This window comes from Pogonomyrmex barbatus, unplaced genomic scaffold (genome assembly GCF_055798465.1).
Source record: "Pogonomyrmex barbatus isolate J1 unplaced genomic scaffold, ASM5579846v1 scaffold4, whole genome shotgun sequence".
NCBI lineage: Eukaryota > Metazoa > Arthropoda > Insecta > Hymenoptera > Formicidae > Pogonomyrmex > Pogonomyrmex barbatus.
Window position 1 is genome coordinate 3110182 of NW_028297138.1, and position 23495 is coordinate 3133676.

Consider the following 23495-nt stretch of genomic DNA (forward strand, 5'->3'; position numbering starts at 1 on the left):
ATATGAGGAGTCGCCGGTGTTGGTCGGGGAGCGTGGCTCCTCTAGGAAGCGTCGCGTGCGTCGCTCACGGGCACCGGCTCCGCCGTGATGAGGTGTCCGGGCTCGTGTGGCCAGAGCGGCGTCGATAGGCGGTGAAGCCTCGGTTTGCGAGGCGGCGTGGAACGTAGTCTGCCGGTGATCTCGGCGGGGTGTTCCCCGCACTATGCCCCCTAAGTCGACGGACAGAAGGCGCCACGGAGTGACGGTGGGTTCTGGGTGTAGTCCGGAGAAGCTCGGAACGGACGGGCGGCGATGTGCCGCGATCTGCGGTGAAAACCTCGCCTGTTGCGGGGTGACTGGTTCACCGCGTGCGTCCCTGCGGGCCAGAAGATGGATGCTGCGGCCCGGTGTGGGCGGACAAGTCCGCGGAGCTGCTGTGTGTGGCCGCGGTGGCGTCCTCGACGTCGGGCCGGATGTGTAACTGTCGGCCGACGATGACGAAGTCGAGAGGGCGCCGAAGAGCTCGACTAGGCTGGCTCTCTCGGAGGCCGTCTGGCGACGTTCGTTCCTCCGCGCTGACGGCGCGGGCTCCGGTCGCTGTGGTGTCCTCGGTGTCGAGGTCTGGTCGACTCGTCGTCCTCCCAGCCGTGTGGTCCGCTCTGCGCTGGCGGCGGGGGTAGTCCTCCCCGCTGAGATGACGGCCAGCAGGCCGCTGGGGCACGGGCGGATGCGGCTGCGAAGGCGGCGGCTGCGTAGTGGTGGCTGCGACGTGGTGGCGGAATCCGGAGTCGTCTCTGCGGCGTGGTCCTCCTCCTCCGATGTCTGTGGTGATGGCTCGTTCCGGTGCCTCTCGGCAGGAGTGCCTAAAGTCCACTCAACGGCGTGAACGGCCGCTGAGAAGAGGTCGGCGAGAGGAGGCACGGCGTGAACGGCCGCGTCGAAGGGTCAGGAGCCCCCCTATGGCGTGAACGGCCACCGAGGGGAGAGTACGACCTGTGTAGGGTCGGTAACGCCGGACTCAAAAAAGAGCCGTATAGCTGACCGCAAGCGGTCGGGCCTCAGTGTCTCCTTAGCCGTGTACGGGCCCCAGAGCGCACTGAGGGGTAGTGTCGGTTGCTCGTGCCGGCCGCTCTTATATAGCGGCCGTGTGGTCTTCTGCGCACGAGTTGGTGATTGTCCGTGTAGCCATCTCGCGGCGAGCGCGCGGGTCACTCTCGTGCGCGGGCGGGCCTTTCGGCTTTTCACGCACGAGTAGGCGGTCGGACGTCTGGCCATCTCGTGGCGAGCGTGTATCACTCCCGTGCGCGGGCCCATGATGTCAGCGCGTGGCAGCGCGGCGGCGCGCGCCGACGCGCTCGGTGCAGGGCCGGAGTGGCGGTGGCCGCCACAATAAAACTAGTAGAAAACGAGTTGAGCCATTGAATTGTAACTTCCCAGTTCCTTTCCCTAATTATCGGAATGCATTATTCTTAATGAATTGTAACATTAATATCATTAACAAACCGTTGCAAACCTAACCTCCGTCAACTCGAAAATATAAAAAATTTAACATCAATAAGTGTCGCGCTAAGTTATCTCATTATCTCGTAAAAAATAATTGCTTTTAAAAAATAAAATCAAAGTTGTACATATCGTTACCTCGACAGTTAAATATATTATGCTAATTAAATCAATGTTGTACGTTAATCGAATAAATTCGATTATGAATAACGAATAATTTTTTTATTTGTTATAATTTTTTTTTATTTTTTATTTGTTATGTTTTTATTTGTTCGAATTATTCGAATCGAATTATTCGTTATTCAACTTAAGACATGTTCATTCGTTATTTTTTATTCAAAAATAAAATTTATCCTAATTATATCTTAATAACTTTTACTATGCGTGCAAAAAAGCTTCCTCACATTACAAACATCCATCATTACTAATGCTTGACATATCAGCTATATAGTCAATTAAATCAAATCAAAACAAAGAATTTTGTTAGTAAATCATAGAATCATAGCCAATTCAGCAGGATCTTGGTTGCTAAATTTTTATATATAAAATAAATTCAAATAATTTTTTATTACCAATAACGTATCACTATTTTTAGCAGACTTACAATGTAACAATTCTATAGCAATTCGATAATTAAATCTCTTGATATCGATTAAAATCTCTTATAAAAACTATAGCATATGTTTCCATAAAGTATTTTTAAATATATGTATATTTGAATCGAGTGAGAGATTTAATTATAAAAAATTAAAGAGGTAACAGTACAAAAATTAAAAAATTTAATTTAAATAAAAAAACTTTTATGTAAAAAGATTTAGACTCCTAGACCTCGCGCTCCTAAATGGAAAAGGAAAACAATAAAAACAATTTAAGTAACAATATATTTAATTTAAATAACATTTTGAATTATACTGTATAAAATAGAGTTTACTGATTAAATACTAAAATTACAATACTACAACTTTTTACTTACAATATCATATATAATAAATAATCTTAATCTTATTTTAAAGTTGTTTAACTTATATTCTTTCTCACTTTCACAACATTATTATTCACACAAGAAATCAAAACTTATATCTTCTATGCAGAGTTGGGTAACTATTTAAAAAGTTAAAAATTAATTAATAAAATTAAAAAATTTATAACTCTTAACATAATTTCAAATCAGTTAATTTATAATTACAACTAGTTATTTTTAAAATATATAAACTTTCTCTTATTAACTTGCTTCCTAAGTTCAAAATTTATCCATGTATAAGAAAAAATTTTAAAACAAAAAACGTCATTTTTATTTCCATATAAAAAGAAAATATTTTTTTGTTATTTCAATTCATTTCATTTCTTGTTATAAACTAAATTTACAAATAAAACATTAAATTTATTTGATGTAATAATATTGTAATTGTTTTGTCTATTTAAATATTTTAATTTTAAGAAATTACATTTTAATTTAATATAAATAATGCTTTTTAAAATTAACTTTTAATTTAACTTGTAATAATGCACTTTTTGCATCGTTCCGCAGCAGTTGAACCACCGTCTAAGTATGCCCGAGCGACGACTTATCGGCCATAAAGTGCTTTGCGCCACTTTAAATCTTTCAATCTCGCAATTAATTGCGAGACGGCCTGCGTGGGATGCGTCCCACATCGCGCTTCCAAACTCAGTCGTACATTGCCGAGCGTGTCCAGAGACAAGAGAATATCTCAAAACGACATCTGAAACCGATCGAACAATACTGAATCCTGTCGGAGATAAAAAGTGCCTTATCTAATCAGAACAGTGGCGGCGGCTTGATTACCACTCACGATCCGATCCGAACTGCTCCGAATCCATTCGAAAATCAGATCATCGGTATAAAAAAAGCGGTATAAAAAACATCCTCCATTCTGATCAGATTTCCTGCGGATCACGATAGTCGTTTCCCACGAGCTGATCCGACACTTCGTTCCAAGCACAGACAAAGCGAGAAAACCGTGGTGAGGGAAACTCGTCGCCGCCTGGAAATAGCATCCAATCGCTTCTTCCTTAATTACTCAAATTCGTGTGCAACCGAAGAATTTGCATACAAATAATCCGAAATCTTGCACCCCGACACCGGCCATTAATACGCATCGCGACACGAATATATCTATACACATATATCCGTTAGGACCGCTGCAAAGAATCCACCTACTCGCAAATCAGCACGTCAAAAGTGACATCGCCGTGATTTACGATCATGCGTTGCCAGGCAACAACATTCGCAACGATTCACGACCACCTCGCCATTAACCGAAAAAACTCGCGCGAATACTGCAGCCATAATTAGCGACAAGCCTTCCAATCGCTCTGTTGATCTTGAATCGCGAACGCTCGAATCGCGCTGCATATGTACGACGGATATCCTCGCATCTGCGTGATCATCAATAAATTATAGCTTATAAAATTATTCTTGATTTTAATAAATGTAGATTATTTTCAATTATAAGAGTCTCAATAATTATTTCACGAAACCCGTCAAATCCCCTGACAAGCTAAGTCCGCGCAATTTTACATAACTTTCAGACGGGATAAAAACAAGTTTTAAAATAAATAAATTAAAGTCTATAAACATAATTGTTGTTGCACGTGGTCGTGAAATTAATCGACACAATATGTTGTTTAATGCAAAAAATAACATGCAGAAAATATATTTGGTAACAGTACAAGTAACAAAGAAGTAATCGTTGGAACGCAGACAATTGAACAAATAACAATGATTCTTTTAATCTTTTTGGAATTGGATCCCTTTTACTTTTACTCAGAACTCTTTCGCCACCTGCAGGCGCACGCATTTATATCAACCAAGGCCAACTTGAGTCAATTATCCCCAACACTCTCCCTGAATTGCTCAAGTCTATCCTATCTCTCCCTCAAATTTTACCTCGATTTCATGAGGCCCTCTTTACAATTTTTGAACATTTCATGTCCTAGTGATTTCGTAAACACATCCGCGATTTATTCACGAGTGGGAATATTCGACGATCACTTGATTGTTCCTCACTAGTTCGCTTACAAATCTGTATTTAATGTCTATGTGCTTGGATTTGTTAACGGCACAACTCTTTATCAAGGTGATACATTTTTAATTGTCTATCTTCAATTTTGCTTTTATTGGTTTTTCGATGAGTTCTTCCAGCAGCATTTTCACATACTTCACAAGTCCTTGCAGCACTCTGCTGCTGCGACAAATTCAGCTTCGTATTGGTTGTCACCAGAGTCTATTTCCTCGAATACCACAATACCGTTCCATTCTTGTAAAGGATCACGTAACCCATTGTACTGCATCTGGTCGTGGGATCGCCTGTGAAATCCAAGTATGTCACGAGACTGTCACAGTTGTTATCTTGCTCATATCTGATTCCTTCATCCACTGTGCCTCTCAGGTACCTAAAAATGCGTTTCCAAGTTAAGTTTTTGTTAAGCTTTTCTACGTACCTGCTGCAAAATTCAACGGCGTATGCCAGGCTTGGTTTGGTCCTAGTGAATAAGTACAACAGACTGCCCACTGTCTCTCGATACGGAAGTACACGTCCAGGATTCTTTTCTTCGTCTTCCGTCCACTTGTTTACTGGAGTTTGAACTTATTTACTGGACTAGTTTGCATTCTTCCATTCTGTACTTTTGCAGCACTTGCTTGCTACAGTTTGTCTGATCCAACTGTATTCCATCTTTTGTTTTACGAATTTTTATTCCAAGGAATAATTTCGTTAGTTTCCTGTCGATGGTCATTTCTATTTCCAAATCTCTCAACAACATTTCCATAGCGTTTTCGTCCTTTTGGATCTTGATTCGGTGACTTGTCACCGTTATCCATATACAAAGCAAATAGTAATTCCGCATTGAATTTTTTAAACATGCAGCTGTTTTCAAGTTGTATTAGGCCTTTATCTCTGAGAAATTTTGTGAATTTTTTATTTCAACAGAGGGCAACCTGTCTCAAACTATACACTACCTTGTTTGGTTTAAACAGCTTTCCCTTTGCTTCATCAGTCCAGAGAAGGATAGACGTAGACATCCTCTTTCAGATTCCCATGCAGAAATGCCGTTTTCACATCCAATGTCCTGATATGATAGTTTTCGTCTGTGCGATCGCGAATAGCAGGCATAGAGACATATTGTTTATCACTGGGCTATAGACCTCGTCACACTTGACTTCTCTGCGTTGTTCGCATCCACATACGACCAGCCGAGCTCTGAATATATCATCGTCCTTCACCTTCAGATCAGTGGTTTGATATTCTGGAACCGACTTGCCTCCACTTCTGTCCAGGTGTCTAATTCAGGTTGTTTTTCTTCAGGGCATTTTTCTCATCGTTTATGGCTGAAATCCATTTTTCTTTCTCAGGATCTGTAACAGCTTGCTTGTAAGTCAAAAGTGCAGTGTCATGCTTCTCCGGTGGCTTTCTACTTCGTTTTGATCTCTTGGCTTGTGATTCTTGCTCGATATTTTCAGCGTCTTGTGTTGTCTCTTCCGACTCATCATTCTCTACTTATGTCATCCTGCATCGGCTCATTTGCTTTTTCTCTGCTTGATTGGATTCCTTCAGTCATTTCTTCAGGTCATTTTCGACCTTTTCTTCATCTGAGTAGATTTCTGGCAATTCCAATATGTTATTTCTTTTGTAACGGAGCGCATCCTTCCGCTCCGTTCCTCCTCCGGATTTCCCCCGACCGATCATCCGTCGGGGACCGCCGAACACCAGGCGGAGTGCGGCAGTGGCCGCAAAGAGGCAGCAATGCCTCCTTTTTAATTTCTGATACACGCGAACTCCGAAAGCGTCGGAGAATACCGCGAAAACACGTATGTTTTCGTGGTATTTCCCCGCACCGCGCCAAGCGTCGCGTCAACAAGCGCGAACGCACCCCGCACCGCGCCACGCACCGTACCACCGAGCGCGAAAGCGTCCCGCACCGCACCGACGCCGCGCCACGCAACCGAGCGAACGTCCCGCACCGCGCCACGACCGCGTCCACAAGCGCGCAACCACCCCGCACCGCGCTGCTACCTTCCCTACGAATTCCTTCCCTACCCAAAAAACCAATCATCCCCCCGATCCTTTTTTTCCGCTCCTGGGGAGAGGGATGCCAACCCCGAGATCGACCAATCCGACCGATCCGACCGAAAATACCGAGGTCGATCTCGGATATAAAAAGGCATCGCTCTCCACAGAAAATCACTCACTCACGCTCCGTTTACTCCTGTTCCTAGATCGTCTCCGAGAGCTCGCCTCGAGGAAACGATCTTCCGAAACCGGCAGCAAGCCTGAGATTGTTGGGGCTCTCCCCAACGCGCCAAGTTCGCTTGGCCTGGCCGAAAACCGTCTCCGTAGCTCGCACGGCAAGCCGAGAGTTGCTGGGGTCTCCCCAGCGCGTCGAGTTCGCTCGACCCGACTCTGCCGCTCCGAGATTTCACCGCCGAGTACCGGGGTTCTCCCCGAGACTACCGCTCCGAGCATCAGGGTACTCCCTGGTCAGCCGAGTACACTCGGCACCGCCACCTTCTCTCCGCACACAGCCTGGGCTCTCCCCGGCTGGCCGAGTTCACTCGGCGTTCACTCAAACAGACGAGGGGCACACCCCCCGTCAGCCGAGCACTCTCGGCAGGGAACGGGCACACCCGTTCTCCGATCTCAACGATCCGCCGACCTCGCGAAATATCCACCCTCGCGACAATACCCGCGACACGCGTGCCCGTTTAAATCGCCGATTTAAAGGTCCGCGACAACACGTGCGACACCGCCGCCGCCGCGCGCGCCCCGCGCCACCGAACTGCGCACCGCGATCAGTATCGCGCCGACCGCCCGAGCGATCTCTTATTTTGTATTTACAATTGTCCGCGCGCCGAACGCCGCCTCGCCCGTCTACGGCCACGAATATTTAACGCGACGATTCGGTGCATTCCATCGCACCACTCTTAGTTAAATAAATATCGTTATTTATTATCAATCTCGCCTCACAAGTTAATCACGCCTTTCTGTCTCCAACGTCCTCGCTTCTCCCCCTGGTAACCGACTGACCGCTCTCCGCGCGGAAAAGCGAGACCGTTATACTTTCTTCTGTTATATCCTCGCTGCTTTTCTCATCAATGATGACATCTCGTGCTATAATTATTTTTCTTCTTATGTTGTCCTTAGTCGATAGCCATTGGGAGTGTATTCCACCATCTTATACTTTTTGCTTCTTTCATCCAGCTTTTTCATCAGCCCGAGTGTCTTCACGTATGCTGTGCTTCCGAATGGCTTCAGCCACTTTAAATTGAGTTTCTTATTTGTCTTATTTGTCCATTTTCCAATTGGTATTGTATCCTGGGTAACCTATTTTGCTGGGTGATCTATTAATCAGATAGGCCGCAATATATACAGCTTCTTCCCAAAGTGTTTTACGCGTTTCAAACATCAGGGCTCTGGCCTTCTCCATGTATTCAGTTGCTCTGATCTGCCCTTTAATTGTAGCGTGTGCGGCGTCATTACAGTCCATTCTCTTTCGTTTGCTCCATTCCAGGACAAAACTGTTAACATATTCTCTTCCATTGTCGTACCGAATTTTTTTGACCCTTTTACCCTAGTGTGTCTCAACCAACTCAACATAGTTTTTCAGCTCTCCTGAGACTTAATTTTTGTCCGATATTAGACTAATTATCAAGTAACTGGTGAAGTCGTCCAGGAATATGACGAAGTATCTCTTATCGTTCCATGTTTTGGGCTCGACCGGGCCACACACATCTGTGTTGATTAGTTCGAAAGGTTCTGTCGCCCTTTCGCATTCAAAACTCGATCTAGTCTGCTTGGTACGCATGCATGTTTCACATAATTCATTTCATTGATATTTTTTTCAGTTAAGTTCATGTCATCCGATAACTTCAGCAACTTCTTCATTTCTTCTGGGTTCAGAAGCCAGTCTTTTATGTCATTCTATGATCTTATCCTTTCCGTTTCCTCGTGCGATGTGTGCCTCTTACCTTTCCGCAGTTTCATGTAGTTTTATTTCATATAGACGTCGTCTTTTTTCTTTCCGATTAAGACATGTTTCACCATTATGTTTCACAGTTATTCCGCGATTCGAGAAGATCATTTCTCCATCCATCTCTGTAATTCGATTGACTGATAATAAATTTGTTATAAATTCCGGCACCAACATCACTTCCTTCAGCTCACATTCCTGAAACTTCATGTTTCCTATACCTTTGGCGTTCATCAGTTTGTTCTCTTTGGCCATTTTTATTTCCATTTTGCTTTCCTTCATGTAGATCAAATTTTCGGTAGTTCTCATCATGTGAGTTGTTGCTCCTGAACTATCCATTATTCTCTTTCGGCTTTGATCCTAGAGAGGAAGGCTATTTTTTTGATAAAGCTGTTTTTTTTGTTTCTGTCCCAGAAGAAGCAATCTAACTCTGTGTGATTATTCTTTTTACATATTATTCTTGTTACAGTGCTTTGTGACAGTTGAGTTTTTCTAAACTATTGTATTGTCCGTTTACCTTGTTGCTTGCCAACCGACTTTTACTATCTGCGTCAGATTGGTTCTGCAATGTCGTGCAATATGTCCAATTCTGTTGCATCTATGGCTTTTTTGTGCTGCTCTGAATGCGATTGGTCTCTACTTCCTTTCTGTCTTTCTCGACTAGGAGTCTTGCTGTCAAATTTTCAAGGATTCTCTCATTCACAGCGGTTGATTCTCTGATGCTGTCCTAAAATGCTCAAAATCATCAGGCAGTAAAGAGAGAACTTTAGATAACATTAACATTTCATCCGTGAGATCAACTCTCAGAGTTCTTATCTGTAGGTTGTATTCTCTAATTTACTCACGTGCTTGTCTACATTTGATTCCTTGTTGTAGATGTACGCAAAGAATTCTTGAGATTGCACCTCTATTGCTCCGTGTCTCTCTGGTATATAGCCTCCAATTTAGTCCATTTACTCCAGTCCACATTTCATGTGCTGTCTTGCACATGAGAATGTGTATCATCGGTTTCTTTCCTATCGTTGTTGCGATGATTTTTTTGTCGCATCTTTCATTTTTCAGCCCTAGTTTCTCTCTTTTACAAGATGGTTTCAAATATTCCATGTGCCTTCAATAGAATGGTCATTTGAAACCTCCACAGCTGATAGTTCTCCAATTTATTCACGTGCCCGGTCTCCGTTGAGGTTATGTTTGCTATTTCTCACAGTTTTCATTAAACATTTTTCTTTTCACATGTAAGCTCCTTAATGTTTCAATTGTTCGTATTATTAATTTTTTAATTTTTTTTCTTTTAAAAAAAAATTTTTTTTTCTTTAACACAGAAACGTTTTTGGATCCATAACCTGTTGCACGTGGTCGTGAAATTAACCGACATGATATGTTGTTTAATGCAAAAAAATAACAGAAAATATATTTGGTAACAGTACAAGTAATAAAAAAAATCTTTGGAACGTAGACAATTGCACAAATAACAATGATTCTTTTGAGATCTTTTTGGAATTGAATCCTTTTACTTTTACTTTCTTTTTCGCTATCGCTCGTACATATTCTCTCGCAGAGCACCTGCAAGCGTATGCAAATCTAAAATCGATTTGAACCAATTATCCTCAACAATAATGTTATTCGATCTGCTAGGAAAAATATGAAAAAATTATGTTAAATTCGTTAAAAACCAGCCTAAATTCAGAGGAATTCATATTGTTATCAAAATCAACACTAAATGTCATTTACTGTACTACATTACGGACATTTACGAACATTAAATGATGTGCGCAATTAACCAGTCAAGCAAACTATATTTATATCTAAAGGAAACATGCGCAATGATCTTAGAAATTGACGGAAATTTCAAAAAATGTGTACAAGAATTTTTAAATGCAAGCTATATATTTGATAAAAAACATATACTCTGCAGACAAACCAACCTTACTAAAAACGATCGTATATACGAAACTGAAAAAGTAATGTTAAACTTCTATACTCGAGACATTCGAGATTTTGAGTACATTAAAATAAGAATTGGAAACGACTGTTTAAGCAAGCGCAGTACTACGCACCTATAACTCCGATTCAATTCTCTAAAGCAAAAATTTGGCGAAAATACGCAAGATTTTGGGCGTCGATATCCTAGCAATGAATTGATGATCGAAGAACAAGAACTTAATTACGGAATAACAATGTACTACATTAACCCGAGAATAGTCACCTGGAGTGTTCTATACTCTAGCGTCGAAAAAATGAAACTCACATCACAGCAGTTTTTCTTACTGATTGGGAATCTATACTTACCTTCCGAGACCTAACCTACATAATAGAAAGTATTCATGTACCATGTATTCATAATATGAGGCTATTAAAATACTATTGGGATATAGAAAATACCCTAGGTGATCGTTTACGTATTACAAACGTATTCAAAAATGGTTAAACATTATAAATATATGATAAATTCTATTATATTATAAGTATTTACAATTTTGAAAATAAATAAATAAATAATCTATAGTTATAACAATAAATAAATAATGTATACTTATAATAACATAAAATAGAAAAACTAATTATTGAATAAAAACTGCAGATATATAAAAGAATTTGCTTAGAAGATAGTGAATAATAAAGTAATTGTTATAAATTTAATACAAAACGTGAACTTTTAGGAAGAATCTTTTGTCAATGAAAGAATAAAAAATTGTTTGTAATATATTTGCCCGATATATATAGAAAAAGAATCTTTAGCGAATAAATTATTTACTAAAATCTATTATTTATTATAAGTTATAAAATATTTTAAAAACTTGAAAAGACCCCGCATAAAACCATGTGTTTTTGGCCTCCTATGAAATTCGCTGAAATTTTAGTATGTTATAATTCTTGACTGTTGATCAAGTTTCCTTAGGTACAAAGCTTAAAAATGACTAGTTTTTTTGCTACAGTCGTTTGAAATCCATCGTATTTTATCATTATTCTTGTAACGTTTCCAAATCGGTTTTTTATAATAAATCGAGAGATTTTAGATAATAATATGCGATTTATCTACATTTGTATACATTTATATACATTTGAGAAAGATTGTATATATACCTGTATATGTGTGTGTATTTGTGTGGCGGGAAGGGGCTAAATAGCATCCTATCAATTAGCTCTAAAAGCACATGTTTTAAAATGTTGAAGTAACAAGAAGTAACCATATTAATTTCCAGTCATTTACTCAGTACACATACTCAACACGCGCGCGCGCGCGCACACACACACACACACACACACACACACACACACACACACACACACACACACACACACGTACGTACGTACGTACGTACGTATGTATGATGAACGTTATCGCGGTCACAATAACGTTTCGCAATTAGCGGTAGAGCCGCGCGAGAAATAATCATATTAAAAAGAACGGAACTTTATTAAGTAAATATATAATTGGTACTCCGCACACCAAGCACATGTCCGACGGCCACCGTTGTCCGCGTAACAACAACGTAACAACACGTAATCCGAACATTTAACGACATGTCATTGGGGAACAATACTCTCTTTCAAAGTATCGATTCTCGAAGTATTGATTCTTTCGGAGCAATGACGAGTGGATCGCCGCTCGGTCGCAACATTGCCCCCCTCCTCTTCTAGTTGTCCCAACAATTGTACTGATCTCCGTTCAAGAAGCCTCCTCTTCTTTGGCGGAGATTCCAGGATATCGTACGGCTTCCTGCTCTACTCCGAGCTGCCGCTGCGGGTTACCGAGCGCCGTTCATGATCCCAATTCCCCCCTCATCCTGTAGGAGTTTGCCGCGGAGATTCGTCTTTTCTTCTTTCTTGAAATTCACTCTTGAGATTTGTGCGCTTCTTTCTTGTGTCTTCAATTCTTCGGGCAAGGTGGGAGTATTCGTCGTGAACCCAATGTCTTATAAAAAAGTCACCGAGCTCCTGGCTCGGCATTCGCCCATAGCTCTCACGGAAAAATCGCAACTCGAAAGAGATCGGAGGCGAGGCAGACTTCTTAAGAAAAAGAATTTCTTCAGTCGGGTGTTCGGGTAACAACAACATATAATTCAAACATCTAACGATATGTCGTTAGGGAACGATCCTCTCTTTCAAAATATCGATTCTCGAAATATTGATTCTTCCAGGACAACAACGAGCAGATCACCATTCGGTCGCGCGCGCGCGCGCGCGCACACACACACACACACACACACACACACACACACACACACACACACACACACGATTTATATATACAATTGTATATAGATATAAATTTTTTTTATTTCTTCAAACTTAACTTTCGGTGAAAGAACAAACAATGCGAAAATGATCTTTTCAATCATTTTTCTTGTTCACTCATTTTCATTATTACTATTATTTTTCTTATACCAAACAGGAAACGAATTTTTACAAAAGAGAAAACGAATATGAACATATATGAACGTATTTCATATTTAACTGTATACGTTTATTACATTTATATATATTTATATATATTTTAAATAAAAAATTTTTACTGGGTAGTAAAATAATTGCGAAATTGTTGAATAAAATAATTCTCTATTAAAATTTATTTCATATTTATCTTTTTTCAGATGTAATATTTCCTAAAAATCATATTAATTATAATTGCGTGTCCGCGACTCAGATTTACGCCGAGAAACCATTTAGCATTCTCGATCGCAGTAGAGTCGAGCAAGCGGAGCGAGAAGGAAGGACGACATTCTCTTTTTCGCTCGACGCGCCGAACTTGGTCGAACGCGCGTAAACACACGAATCTCGCAGCGCGAGAGAGTACGATAGTATTTCTATTCTTCTCGCGCAGCGCTTCGAGCGTGAGAGAGTAGGATAGTATTCCTATTCTCTTCTATCGTCCGAAGGTAATCGAAATGCCCAACGCATATGGATGTGGCTCGTATTCTGTGTGCGTGCTTCGCGCTGTGTTCCACAACTACCCCACCACCGATGTTGCCGTGATGCAGAATGCCATTTCTGGCAGCACTGCCTGTAGGACGGATAGGAAACGTGAATGGCTGTTATTCTTCCCCTCGCCGCGTGCGCCCCACCCATCGCCGAACGCCGAGTGGCCATGTCGATGTCCTACGAGTCAGGCGGGCGAGCGCTTTCTCCCCGCGCTCTTATTTGTGTAACTTTAATATTTAATAACTCGAAAATTATTGCGAATATCACAAAATGATATAAGACATTTTGATTTATCCCGCTCCCGTCTACCTTCTCACGAGCGATAATGCCAGTGCTACGGGACACCCTGTATATATAATATTATATTATGTACGTACGAAAGACAAAAACAGACTTATTGCATCATCTATTAATAATACAATCTTACTGTGGTCTTAATATTAAAATGTAAATATGATAATTTTTTTAAATAAGAAAAGTTTGAAGTTAACGAATCAAATTGCTTAAGATTTATATGTTCGTGAATTGCATAATAATAAAAATGTTTTTAAAAATTAATATAAATTGTTGATTGGTGTTGAAATTAAACATCCAAATAAGTCAATACTCATATGTGATGTCAATACTCATTTGATACAAATTTTAACATTAATATTTTGATAATTAATGATTGAATAGTTATTAATATTATCAACGTACACGATAATTTGATTATTTATAAACAAGGAAGAAGATATTGAGAGATGTTTTTGATACTATTACATATAAAATTATATGTTAGTTAATATTTTAAAAATCATTACTTTAAAGTATTTCGACTTTTTTAGGGCCGGCGCGGCCTAGAACTTAATCTTTGATGACTTCATGTACTGTATTGTTTAGAATATAATACAAATTAACAAAATAAGTATCGTTTTCATCCTTTACGTAACGTTCAATAAAAGAATTGTCTAATTTCGTAGCATTATCTGGAAAGAAAAATAATGTAAATTATATGGTGTATGAACTGAGCATTATGTTATTTTAATTACTGTGCAAGTGCATACAATAAAAAAATACTGAATTTAATGAATTATTTACACTATTATAAAAAAATCAATTTTTTGACTTTTCGTGATTACGTACTCACGTAATTAATAAGTATTTGTTAAATTCAATATTTTTTTTATTGTCATATGCAATTGCGCATATAAATAATATAATATATATATATATATAATATATATCATCTATTAATAATGTTACGTCCAGAATTATTAGTTAAGGGTACCCCGGAATTATTAGTTAAGGGTTGAAGAGAGATGGAGCAAGAAAGAACACACCGAATATCTTCTCGCAGGTGGCCGTTCTGGAGCATGCCTGCGAGTCGAACGCACCATACAGGTCAGCCGATACGACTCCACGTCTTGAAAAAGACTTCGACTGCGTGACGTACATCCGTCGGTCTGTTTAATTTAGGCAAGAGAATTCAATCTCTTTTGCCTGGAATAGGACCATATGCGATCCCCGAGAGCGGGCGGGAACGAGCGTGACGAGAGGGTTAAATTATTAATGAATAAATTAATTTATTGTTAAAGTTTACACATTTAATTAATTAACATTTACAAATTAACATTTACAAATAAACATTTAATTAATTAATGTGAAACGAGTAAAATACAAAATTAAAACACAAAACACTTACCATAAGAAGAAATGATATGCATAGTGATTATTCGGTAGTAATAACGGTTAATATTCTTTCGAATGGACGTATAAGAGTGGAATAAAATTGCATGTAAGTGTAGCACACGGATGTTACAAAAGTGCGGAGGTCGTCGGGCATGACAATTCGGGGTAAGACTCTACGTTAAAATATTTAGGACCATGTCCGGTTTTTATAATATAAGTAAATAAACAAAAAAATAATAGAATAATTTAAACAAACAATTATGCAAGTGTAAAAGTGCTAAACCTTAAGCCCAGAAAGGCTCAAAAAAGTAAGTAAGGGGGAGGGGAACAAGGGGAAACAATCGATATTTAACTGGTGATGGATGGATTATATTAATCCATGCTACTTACTACTGTGATGATAACAAGAAATCGTTGCAGGTAGGTCGGCGAGAAACAAGCGGGGGAGTTGGGACCAGCAGCCAGCGGTTGGCTCTTCATAGGATGCTCCTGAGGTCGAGGGGACACAAAAAAGAAATTTTGAAAAACAATTACTACCGTGCTTTTGAATAACAATTACAATAAAGTGATATTTGAATGAGATTAAACTTATTTAATTTACCCGTTTCAGTTTTAAAATTTAAATAATTTAAACTGCGGTTACTTTGGAGAGAATCGACAAAGCTAAACCGAGAGTTAAAAGCGAATGCAAACGCGAACGAAGGTGAATACACATGTATGTCCGTAAAAAGGTTTAAGGCTTGCTCGTGAAAAAAAATTGATAGATCAGAGCGCGTAGAGACTGTCGGTCAAAGAACAAGTGCCAAGTGCGTTTCCTCCGAGGAGGATCTTAGTAAAAAGCTGTCGCGGGGTAGGGCTACGGTTCGATACGGAAATTAAGAATATCTCGCGGGTCTTTAACGAATAGGAATTAGTGAGTCATTAGGGATGTGGGAGGAGTTAGCCTGTCATAGTTCTGAATTTTGGAAAGAGTCTGATTGGTACGGGTAGAATTTTTAGGGATAATAGTTAAGTAGTGGGTCTGAGCCTTCATCAACATATGGCATTATCTAAATATTTGTGGCCGAATGGGTGGTCGATTAAATAAATAACTGACGAAGACGGCTTCGAGTACGGAGCCTGCCATGAAAGAAAACAGATATCTACTTGACAATTTATGATTTTCCGCTAGTGCACTAAAGGTTTCTTTGCGTTCGACATATGGCTGTCAAATATTATTTTAGCTTAGTTGCAATTCAATCATTATAGTTTATTTATTAGTTCGAAAAGCAAGCCCTCAACAATCTGAAGTTCACGTGTTCGGCAGACTGGCGTCCACGGAGCTTGAGCTCGTAAAAATTGTTTTAGTTTACTTATTCAGAATGATTTTTTTTATGCTGTATCAGAGCTCGCCCATTCGCTCCGAAAAGAAAGAAGAATCATGAAGTTCCAAATAAGAAGGGAAGGTGTGCGTTACGGCGGGGCCCGACCACGAACCAGTTGTGAAAACTCGTAATTATTTTTGCGAAAAAATATCACCTCAACCAGGAATGGAACCTGGATCTCCTGCTTACCGGGCAGGCATCTTATCCCTTCGATTACCGAGGCATGTGATGATATTTATTGCAAATAATAAACGTGTTTAGAATAACACAACAATACAATAATACACATATATACGTATATTACAATATACATATATATACATGTAGTCTCTTGAATTCTCACGACCGGTACTCCAGAGAGATGATGGTCCTATTCTCTCGATGAATGCAGGTCGGATTGCAGCGGCGACACCCTCCAACGCCATTGACAAATATACAAATAATCCTCCTGGAGCGCGACAGGAGAAATTGCATCAAGCATGGCTCGAACCCCCCCCCCCCTCCCCCGAGGCTGGTAACAATAACACATTCTGAAATTAATTAAAAATTCTGTATATTAATAAAATATGGAAACTATAATAAATTTTAAGCTAATTTAGGACTGCCTTATTAAGTTGTTTAATCTTTAAGTGTGATAAATTATATAGTAGAATAAATAAAGTGGCATAAAGTCGAAATACTTTATTATTCACGCCTTCCCTTCTTATCCCTTCTTATCCTTTTTTTGTAAAATTAAGATCACCAAGTATAATTATAAAAATATTAAATTGGAGGCTTTGCTATACGCAAATCTAGTGCCTGTTGAAGGAGTTAGATGTCTTACTGCTCGTACTGGATTCCAAGCTTAGTTTTATAAAATCTGAGACATCTTTGCAAGATAGTTTATTATCCGGGTTGTCCTTTCGAATTTTTTAAGCTTAAAATAAAGATGTTTCTCAGGGATAGGAGTGGTATTGAAAAGTGTTGCCATCGCGATTCGACCTGCATCCATCGAGAAAATAGGACCATCATCTCTCTGGAGTACCGGTCGTGAAGATTCGAAAGTATACATGTATATATGTATATGTAGTATATGTATATATATGTATGTGTATCATTGAATTGTTAACGTGTTATTCTAAATACGTTATTTGCTAAATATCATTACGTTATTTGATAAATATCGTTACATGACTCTGTAGTCGAAAGGATAAGATGTCTGTCCGGTAAGCAGAAGATCCAGGTTCGATTCCTGGCTGAGGTGATATTTTTCGTAAAATAATTTCGGATTTTTACGGTTGGTTTATGGTCAGGCTCCCTTGTGGCAAACGCCTTCCCTTCTTATCCTTTTTTTGTAAAATTAAGATCATCAAGTATAATTATAAAGATAATAAATTGGATATATATATATATCCATTGCCTATATATATATATATATATGTATATATAGATTGTTTCAACAGACATCATCTATCAATAATACAGTTCTGGAATTATTTAAAAATAAAAATTCTATTAATAAAATATAGAAACTATACCTATAATATTTTTGAACTTATATGTGTTAATTTACTTGCAGGCAACTTCGTCGACCGTACATCGATTAATCTTATCCTGTTACCGACACTTATGGCTATTTTCATCTTGTTTCATTAATGTACAATCAATAGGTAAGTTTAAACTGACATTTATTTCGTATTTTCGTTTTTAAAGAAAAATCTATCCCAAAAGAGCTTTTCCCATCCCTTCTCTATAAATAATGATCTCAAAAATATTTCATACTATACATTTCGTTATAATACATATTCATATTTAATAATTATATATTTTTCAATAAAAGAAATTATATATTTTAAAATAATCAATACACATATATTTATAGCTATATATAATTCATATTTGTGAATTTTCTTAAAAGTATAAATATGAAAACTAAAAACGCAGGAATAAGATTTCAAACAGGGCCGTGCAAAGAGGGATTGCAGAGCTCCTAGCGTTAAGAGAAATTTTAATTAAAAAATATAATTATTTTTTTATTATTTTTATCTAAATTAATTTCTATCCAATTTAATTTTGCATTTAATTATGCAAATTATATTTATTTATATTTTATTTATAATTCATAAAAGTAATAATTTATATTTAATAAAATTTTTATTGGTTTAATATAAATATTGCATATCGGTGATCCAATCTCTCTCTTTCGGAAACGATTGTCTGGCAATGCTTGCTTTACAGTTGTAAATGATTGTTAAATACTTTATCAGACAGTTATTATTTAGATATGAATAAACATGGAAAGCACATTTGATTTTATTATTTTTATATATAAAAATAAGAGAAGATTAATAATAAAATATATAACTTTATGAAGACGAATAGAAAAGATATTTAATCTTGCATTTCAGAACAATAAATACTAATGATATAATTAAATTGACTATTGAATTTTTATTAGGTTGTAAGCATATTACTAAAATTTTATCCGTACATTTAAGTCATCATTTTTTAAATAAAACACAGATTTAATTAGATTTTTTATAAATATTGAGTTTTTTAATTGACTAGAACACTACAAAGCACGCTCTTCGCGCGCGCCATGTTTTCTTTAGCATTATATATTTTTATATAAAATATTTACACACACTATAATATCACATACTATAGTATACTATGTATAGTATACTATAGTATAGTATAGTATAGTATAGTATAGTATAACATAATAGTATATTTATTTTTAATAATTACATTAAATATATTAATTTATATTAAATATTAAATATTTATATACTATTAAGATATTATTATTTTTTAATTAAAATATATTTAATAATATAATTATTGAAAATAAATAAATAAATATAATTATATTTGTGAAATCAATTTTTTAACACATATGTTTGTCAACGTATCTTCGTAAATACACAATGTTAATATCTTTATATAAATTTGTTATAATTACAATTCAGCAAGCTTCAGGGATATAATAATTTTCTTTAATTTGCCAATAATTTTCCACATCACTTGTGAAGTACTATTGAAGACGTGTTTTTTTTAAAGTGATTTCCTCTTTATGCCTAATCTACTTAATAGAAATATGATGATATCTATTATCAAAATTCTAGGATAAGTAGGGGGATATACTCTGATGATTTTTAGTAATCTTAAATGTCCTTTTTACTATCAATTAAAAGAACTTTTTAATAAGTAGAGGTACTTTTGTACGTAATGAGTCAAATATCTTTGTATATCTTTGTCTTTTCATATTCAACTCATTAAATACTATTGTCATAGAATAATTCAAAAATACCCTTTCTTTAAAAAAATGTTCTTTTGGTAATAAAAGATAAAAGTGGTATTAAAAGTGGTATTAAAAGAACTAAGAACACTTAAAGTTACTCAAGGTCATCGAAATGTGTGCTTCTATTTATTCTATAATGGTACGTCTCTGTTCGATCGGAATAATCGGAAGCGGGGACGTGGATCGGGAGGATTCGGATACACTTGTCGGATGCCGGAGTTCAGAAAAGTAATTGCAGATGCTTGAATTTAATTAACAAAAATAAATAAACAATTTATTTAAAATTTAGAAGTTGAATTCTACAAAGCGTGATTTAAAGATGTTGTTGTTCAAAGCGTGACGTCGCTCGCATATGTTTGATACAATTTCAGTGTTTCGGAGCGCAGTCGAATACAGAATGCGTACGCGGTGACGCAGCGCGTTGCTAAGCAACCGGACTGCGTGTTGCCAAGCGATCGGATTGAGGCGGTTGCTAAGCAACCAAAAACGCCTTTGTGACACGTGTCTTTGCTTGTCGAGGAGAGAATATTGCGAATACTCGTTATTCGGATGGTGCAACGAGAACATTCATTGCGTGGAAATGTTCGAGAATGCTCGAATCAAACCTATGCTCGAAGGTGGAAGACGAGAATGCTCATGGTGCAGGAGGAACACTTGAGAACACTCGGGTATTCGTGCAGGATGAACGAGAACTCATTATATAGATAGGATTATTCGAGAACGCTTGGATATTAATTCGGGAATAACGAGAACGCTCGTAGTGTTAGAAGAAAAGACTAAGAACGCTCAGAGTTTTCGTAAAGGAAAGCGAGAATAGTGAGAACACTCGATATTCCAGATGAAGACGAGAACTCTCGTAGTGGGCGAATCCGATCGAACTAATCGGATAATTGGGCGTTTTTTTTGCAAAATTTCCGAGTTTATATATCGATCGTGCCGGGTATTTTTCGGCGTGTCAAAATGTTATTCGCTGTAAAACAGCTGATCTATTACGCCGTCGGTGCGGTTACATAAAGGCTACATAAAGTCCATTAAAAATATCTTCGCGAAGATCTATTCCTACTGTCAAATGTTCCTGTGATTTATTAATTGTCATAGCAAAAGCTAATTTTATCGGAAATTGCCTTCTTTTAAAACTTTGAAAACTGAATGGATATACATTTTCGCAATATAATGTTATCCGATTCCAAAAGAACAATATCTCCTACTTTAAAATTTTACATTTGTTAAAACAAATGTAAATTACAAATGTTAAAATTTTATATTTTAATAAATGATCACCAAGTTCTATAATCATTAATCTAGTGCCATTACAAAGATCTTCATTAATATTTAGATTTTTAATTAACATTGTAGATAAGAATGGAGGGTGTGCGTCACGGCGGAGCCGACCACGAAGCAGTCGTGAAAACTCGTAATTATTTTGCGAAAAAATACCACCTCAGCCAGGAATCGAACTTGGATCTCCTGCTTACCAGGCAGACATCTTATCCTTTCGACTACGAAAGCATGTGATGATATTTATCGCAAATAACATGTTTAGAATAACATCAACAATACAGTACATGATACACATATATACGTATATTACAATATACATATATATATATATATGTATATTCATATATATATATATATATATATATATATATATATATATATATACATATACATATATACATATATATATATACATACATATATATATATATACATATATATATATACATATATACATATATATATATATATATATACATACATATATATATATATACATATATACATATATATATATATACATATATACATATATATATACATACATATATACATATATATATATATATACATACACATATATATATATATATATACATATATATATATATATATACATATATATATATATATATATATATATATATATATATATGTATATTCTCTCGAATCCCCACGACCGGTACTCCAGAGCGATGTTGATCTCTCACTCGATGGATGCAGGTCGGACTTGCAGCAGTGACACCCTCCAACGCCACTGGCAAATATACAAATAATCCTCTTGGTGCACGACAGGAAAGATTATTCATCAAGCATGGCTCGAGCCCTCGAATAATGACACAATTTGTTTTTAAACATAATTCATATGGAGACAGAGATGATGGAGGCAAAGTAATTAAATATTCTGGTAATAAAACTATCAATATTTCTATTATCATCGCAATTTTCAATACTGTCTATGCTTGTATAAATATGTTTTTTAAATGTATCTAATAATTGAACAACTTGTTTATTAATTTCATCTACATCTGCATTTCTTGCAGAAAGTATTGCGCATTTAGCCATTTTATTAAAGTTTTTATTTCGTATTAAATCACTGTATATATCTTTCACAATATCAGCGTTATTATACAATATTCCGGAAGTTGTATATTATCATTTGAATCATTTAATATGCCTTCTCCCATATCCAATAAAAATTTTGCAAATTCAGTTTCTTCTGGAAGAACGTATATTTTCCGTTAAATAGTAATTTTCAAAATACATCCAAATAAAACTGTATTTAATTAAAAGATTTATGATTTCACTTCGAGTACCATGTATCTCTAATAGAAAGAAGTTATCTTCATCTTAAATAATGATTTTTCCACCGAAAGGTAAATCATTATTCATAATGTCTCTTAATATTCAATTTATAATAAACCGCTAAAACATATCGTGGTGCCATTGATGCTTTATCCCAAATAAAAATATTTGTTTTTTTTTTTTAATATTGAGCTTCTTTTGACAGAATTTTGATGTTAGATGATGAATCAACAAATAATAGCACTGTAATCCAAAAGTTTTATGAACCGTTCTTCCAGTTGGCAATAATGTCGCTGCAATGCCTGTATGTAAAAGCTATTGTATATATATATATATTTATTTCGAATTTTGGCCTAATAATAGATAGTCGTATATATAAATATTTTATCTAAATCTCCTGGACCATCAATATAAATACAATTATTATTATAATTATTATTATCTAATACGAAATCTATTATTTCCTTCTACTTGTTATTTAACTTATATTTATATTTATATTGTCTTTATATTTATATTGTCTGATACCAATTTCCATAGTTTTTTTAACTGTAACATAATCTTCCTTTTCATAATTTTCTGTCAATTGTTTCATTTGTGAAAAATCAGAAAGACTCTTTCCTTCAGCACAAAGCATTGATTTGCGCGTATGCTTTTCTTTGTCCTTGTAACATTCCAAAATGTCGAATCTTCCGACATTGCTTTTTTAAAATTTTACCAAATCTCTTCAGAATGCAACGGTTGATAATGTACAAATAATCTTCGAAATTGTCTTAGCATCATCCACTAAGCTTCATTCATAGCTTGTATCCATTCATCATCATCTTCAATCAAATCTAAATCCAAACATGCACCTGAAAACGATTGACAAACTTCTCCATTTACAGTTTATAAATCATCGAAACTTATAGCTCCTTTAGTAAGTAACAATAACCGTAAATGATACAATTCAATATTAAATATTAATGAGGTGATTCTCGATATTAGATATGATGTAATAAAAGGGCAAATGAGAATCAGCGCTGTTTACGGTGCACAATTTACATTCTTTATTACAACTTAAAAATATATAACATACGAGGGTTCGAGCCATGCTTGATGCAATCTTTCCTGTCGTGCTCCAGGAAGATTATTTATATATTTGCCAATGGCGTTGGAGGGTGTCGCCGTTGCAGTCCGACCTGCATCCATCGAGAGAATAG

The 23495-nt window shown here is 36.9% G+C and overlaps 3 protein-coding genes and 1 pseudogene across 7 annotated transcripts in view; 2 read left to right on the top strand and 2 right to left on the bottom strand.

The window, feature by feature from the left end:
• Positions 1 to 23495, top strand: part of LOC105431144 (uncharacterized) — a 458217-nt gene that overhangs the window by 373379 nt on the left and 61343 nt on the right. The window lies entirely within an intron of this gene.
• LOC112552911 (uncharacterized) overlaps positions 1 to 23495 on the top strand; it is a 295572-nt gene that overhangs the window by 87355 nt on the left and 184722 nt on the right. Inside the window, exons 6-7 of one of the 2 annotated variants that reach the window (XM_089081303.1) lie at positions 17983 to 18073; positions 21064 to 21265. In XM_089081303.1, coding sequence (XP_088937429.1) covers positions 17983 to 18073; positions 21064 to 21125 — 153 coding nt within the window. In that variant the 3' untranslated portion in view covers positions 21126 to 21265. Of the gene's footprint in view, positions 1 to 17982; positions 18074 to 21063; positions 21266 to 23495 lie in introns of those variants that run through there. The other variant, XM_089081302.1, reaches the window with a different exon arrangement.
• Positions 1368 to 10125, bottom strand: LOC148935664 (uncharacterized). Of its 3 annotated transcripts, XM_089081305.1 has the most exons (3): positions 9312 to 10125; positions 8984 to 9193; positions 1368 to 8826 (listed from the first exon to the last, which is right to left on the bottom strand). In XM_089081305.1, the coding sequence occupies exons 2-3, from the start codon at positions 9062 to 9064 to the stop codon at positions 8461 to 8463; spliced, it is 447 nt and encodes a 148-aa protein (XP_088937431.1). In that variant the 5' UTR covers positions 9065 to 9193; positions 9312 to 10125; the 3' UTR covers positions 1368 to 8460. The 3 variants fall into 3 exon arrangements, 2 of the variants coding, with proteins under 2 accessions (XP_088937431.1, XP_088937430.1); XR_016140259.1 differs by having other exon boundaries at positions 1368 to 8896; positions 8984 to 10125; XM_089081304.1 differs by having other exon boundaries at positions 8984 to 10125.
• On the bottom strand, positions 21585 to 23200 carry LOC148935665 (uncharacterized; annotated as a pseudogene).

Coding starts and splice junctions, on each gene's coding strand:
- LOC148935664 (XM_089081305.1), bottom strand. CDS start 9,064: ATGCAACAGAATTGGACATATTGCACGACATTGCAGAACCAATCTGAC. Junction 8,827..8,983: donor GTCGGTTGGCAAGCAACAAG/GTAAACGGACAA, acceptor CTTCCTCTCTAG/GATCAAAGCCGAAAGAGAAT.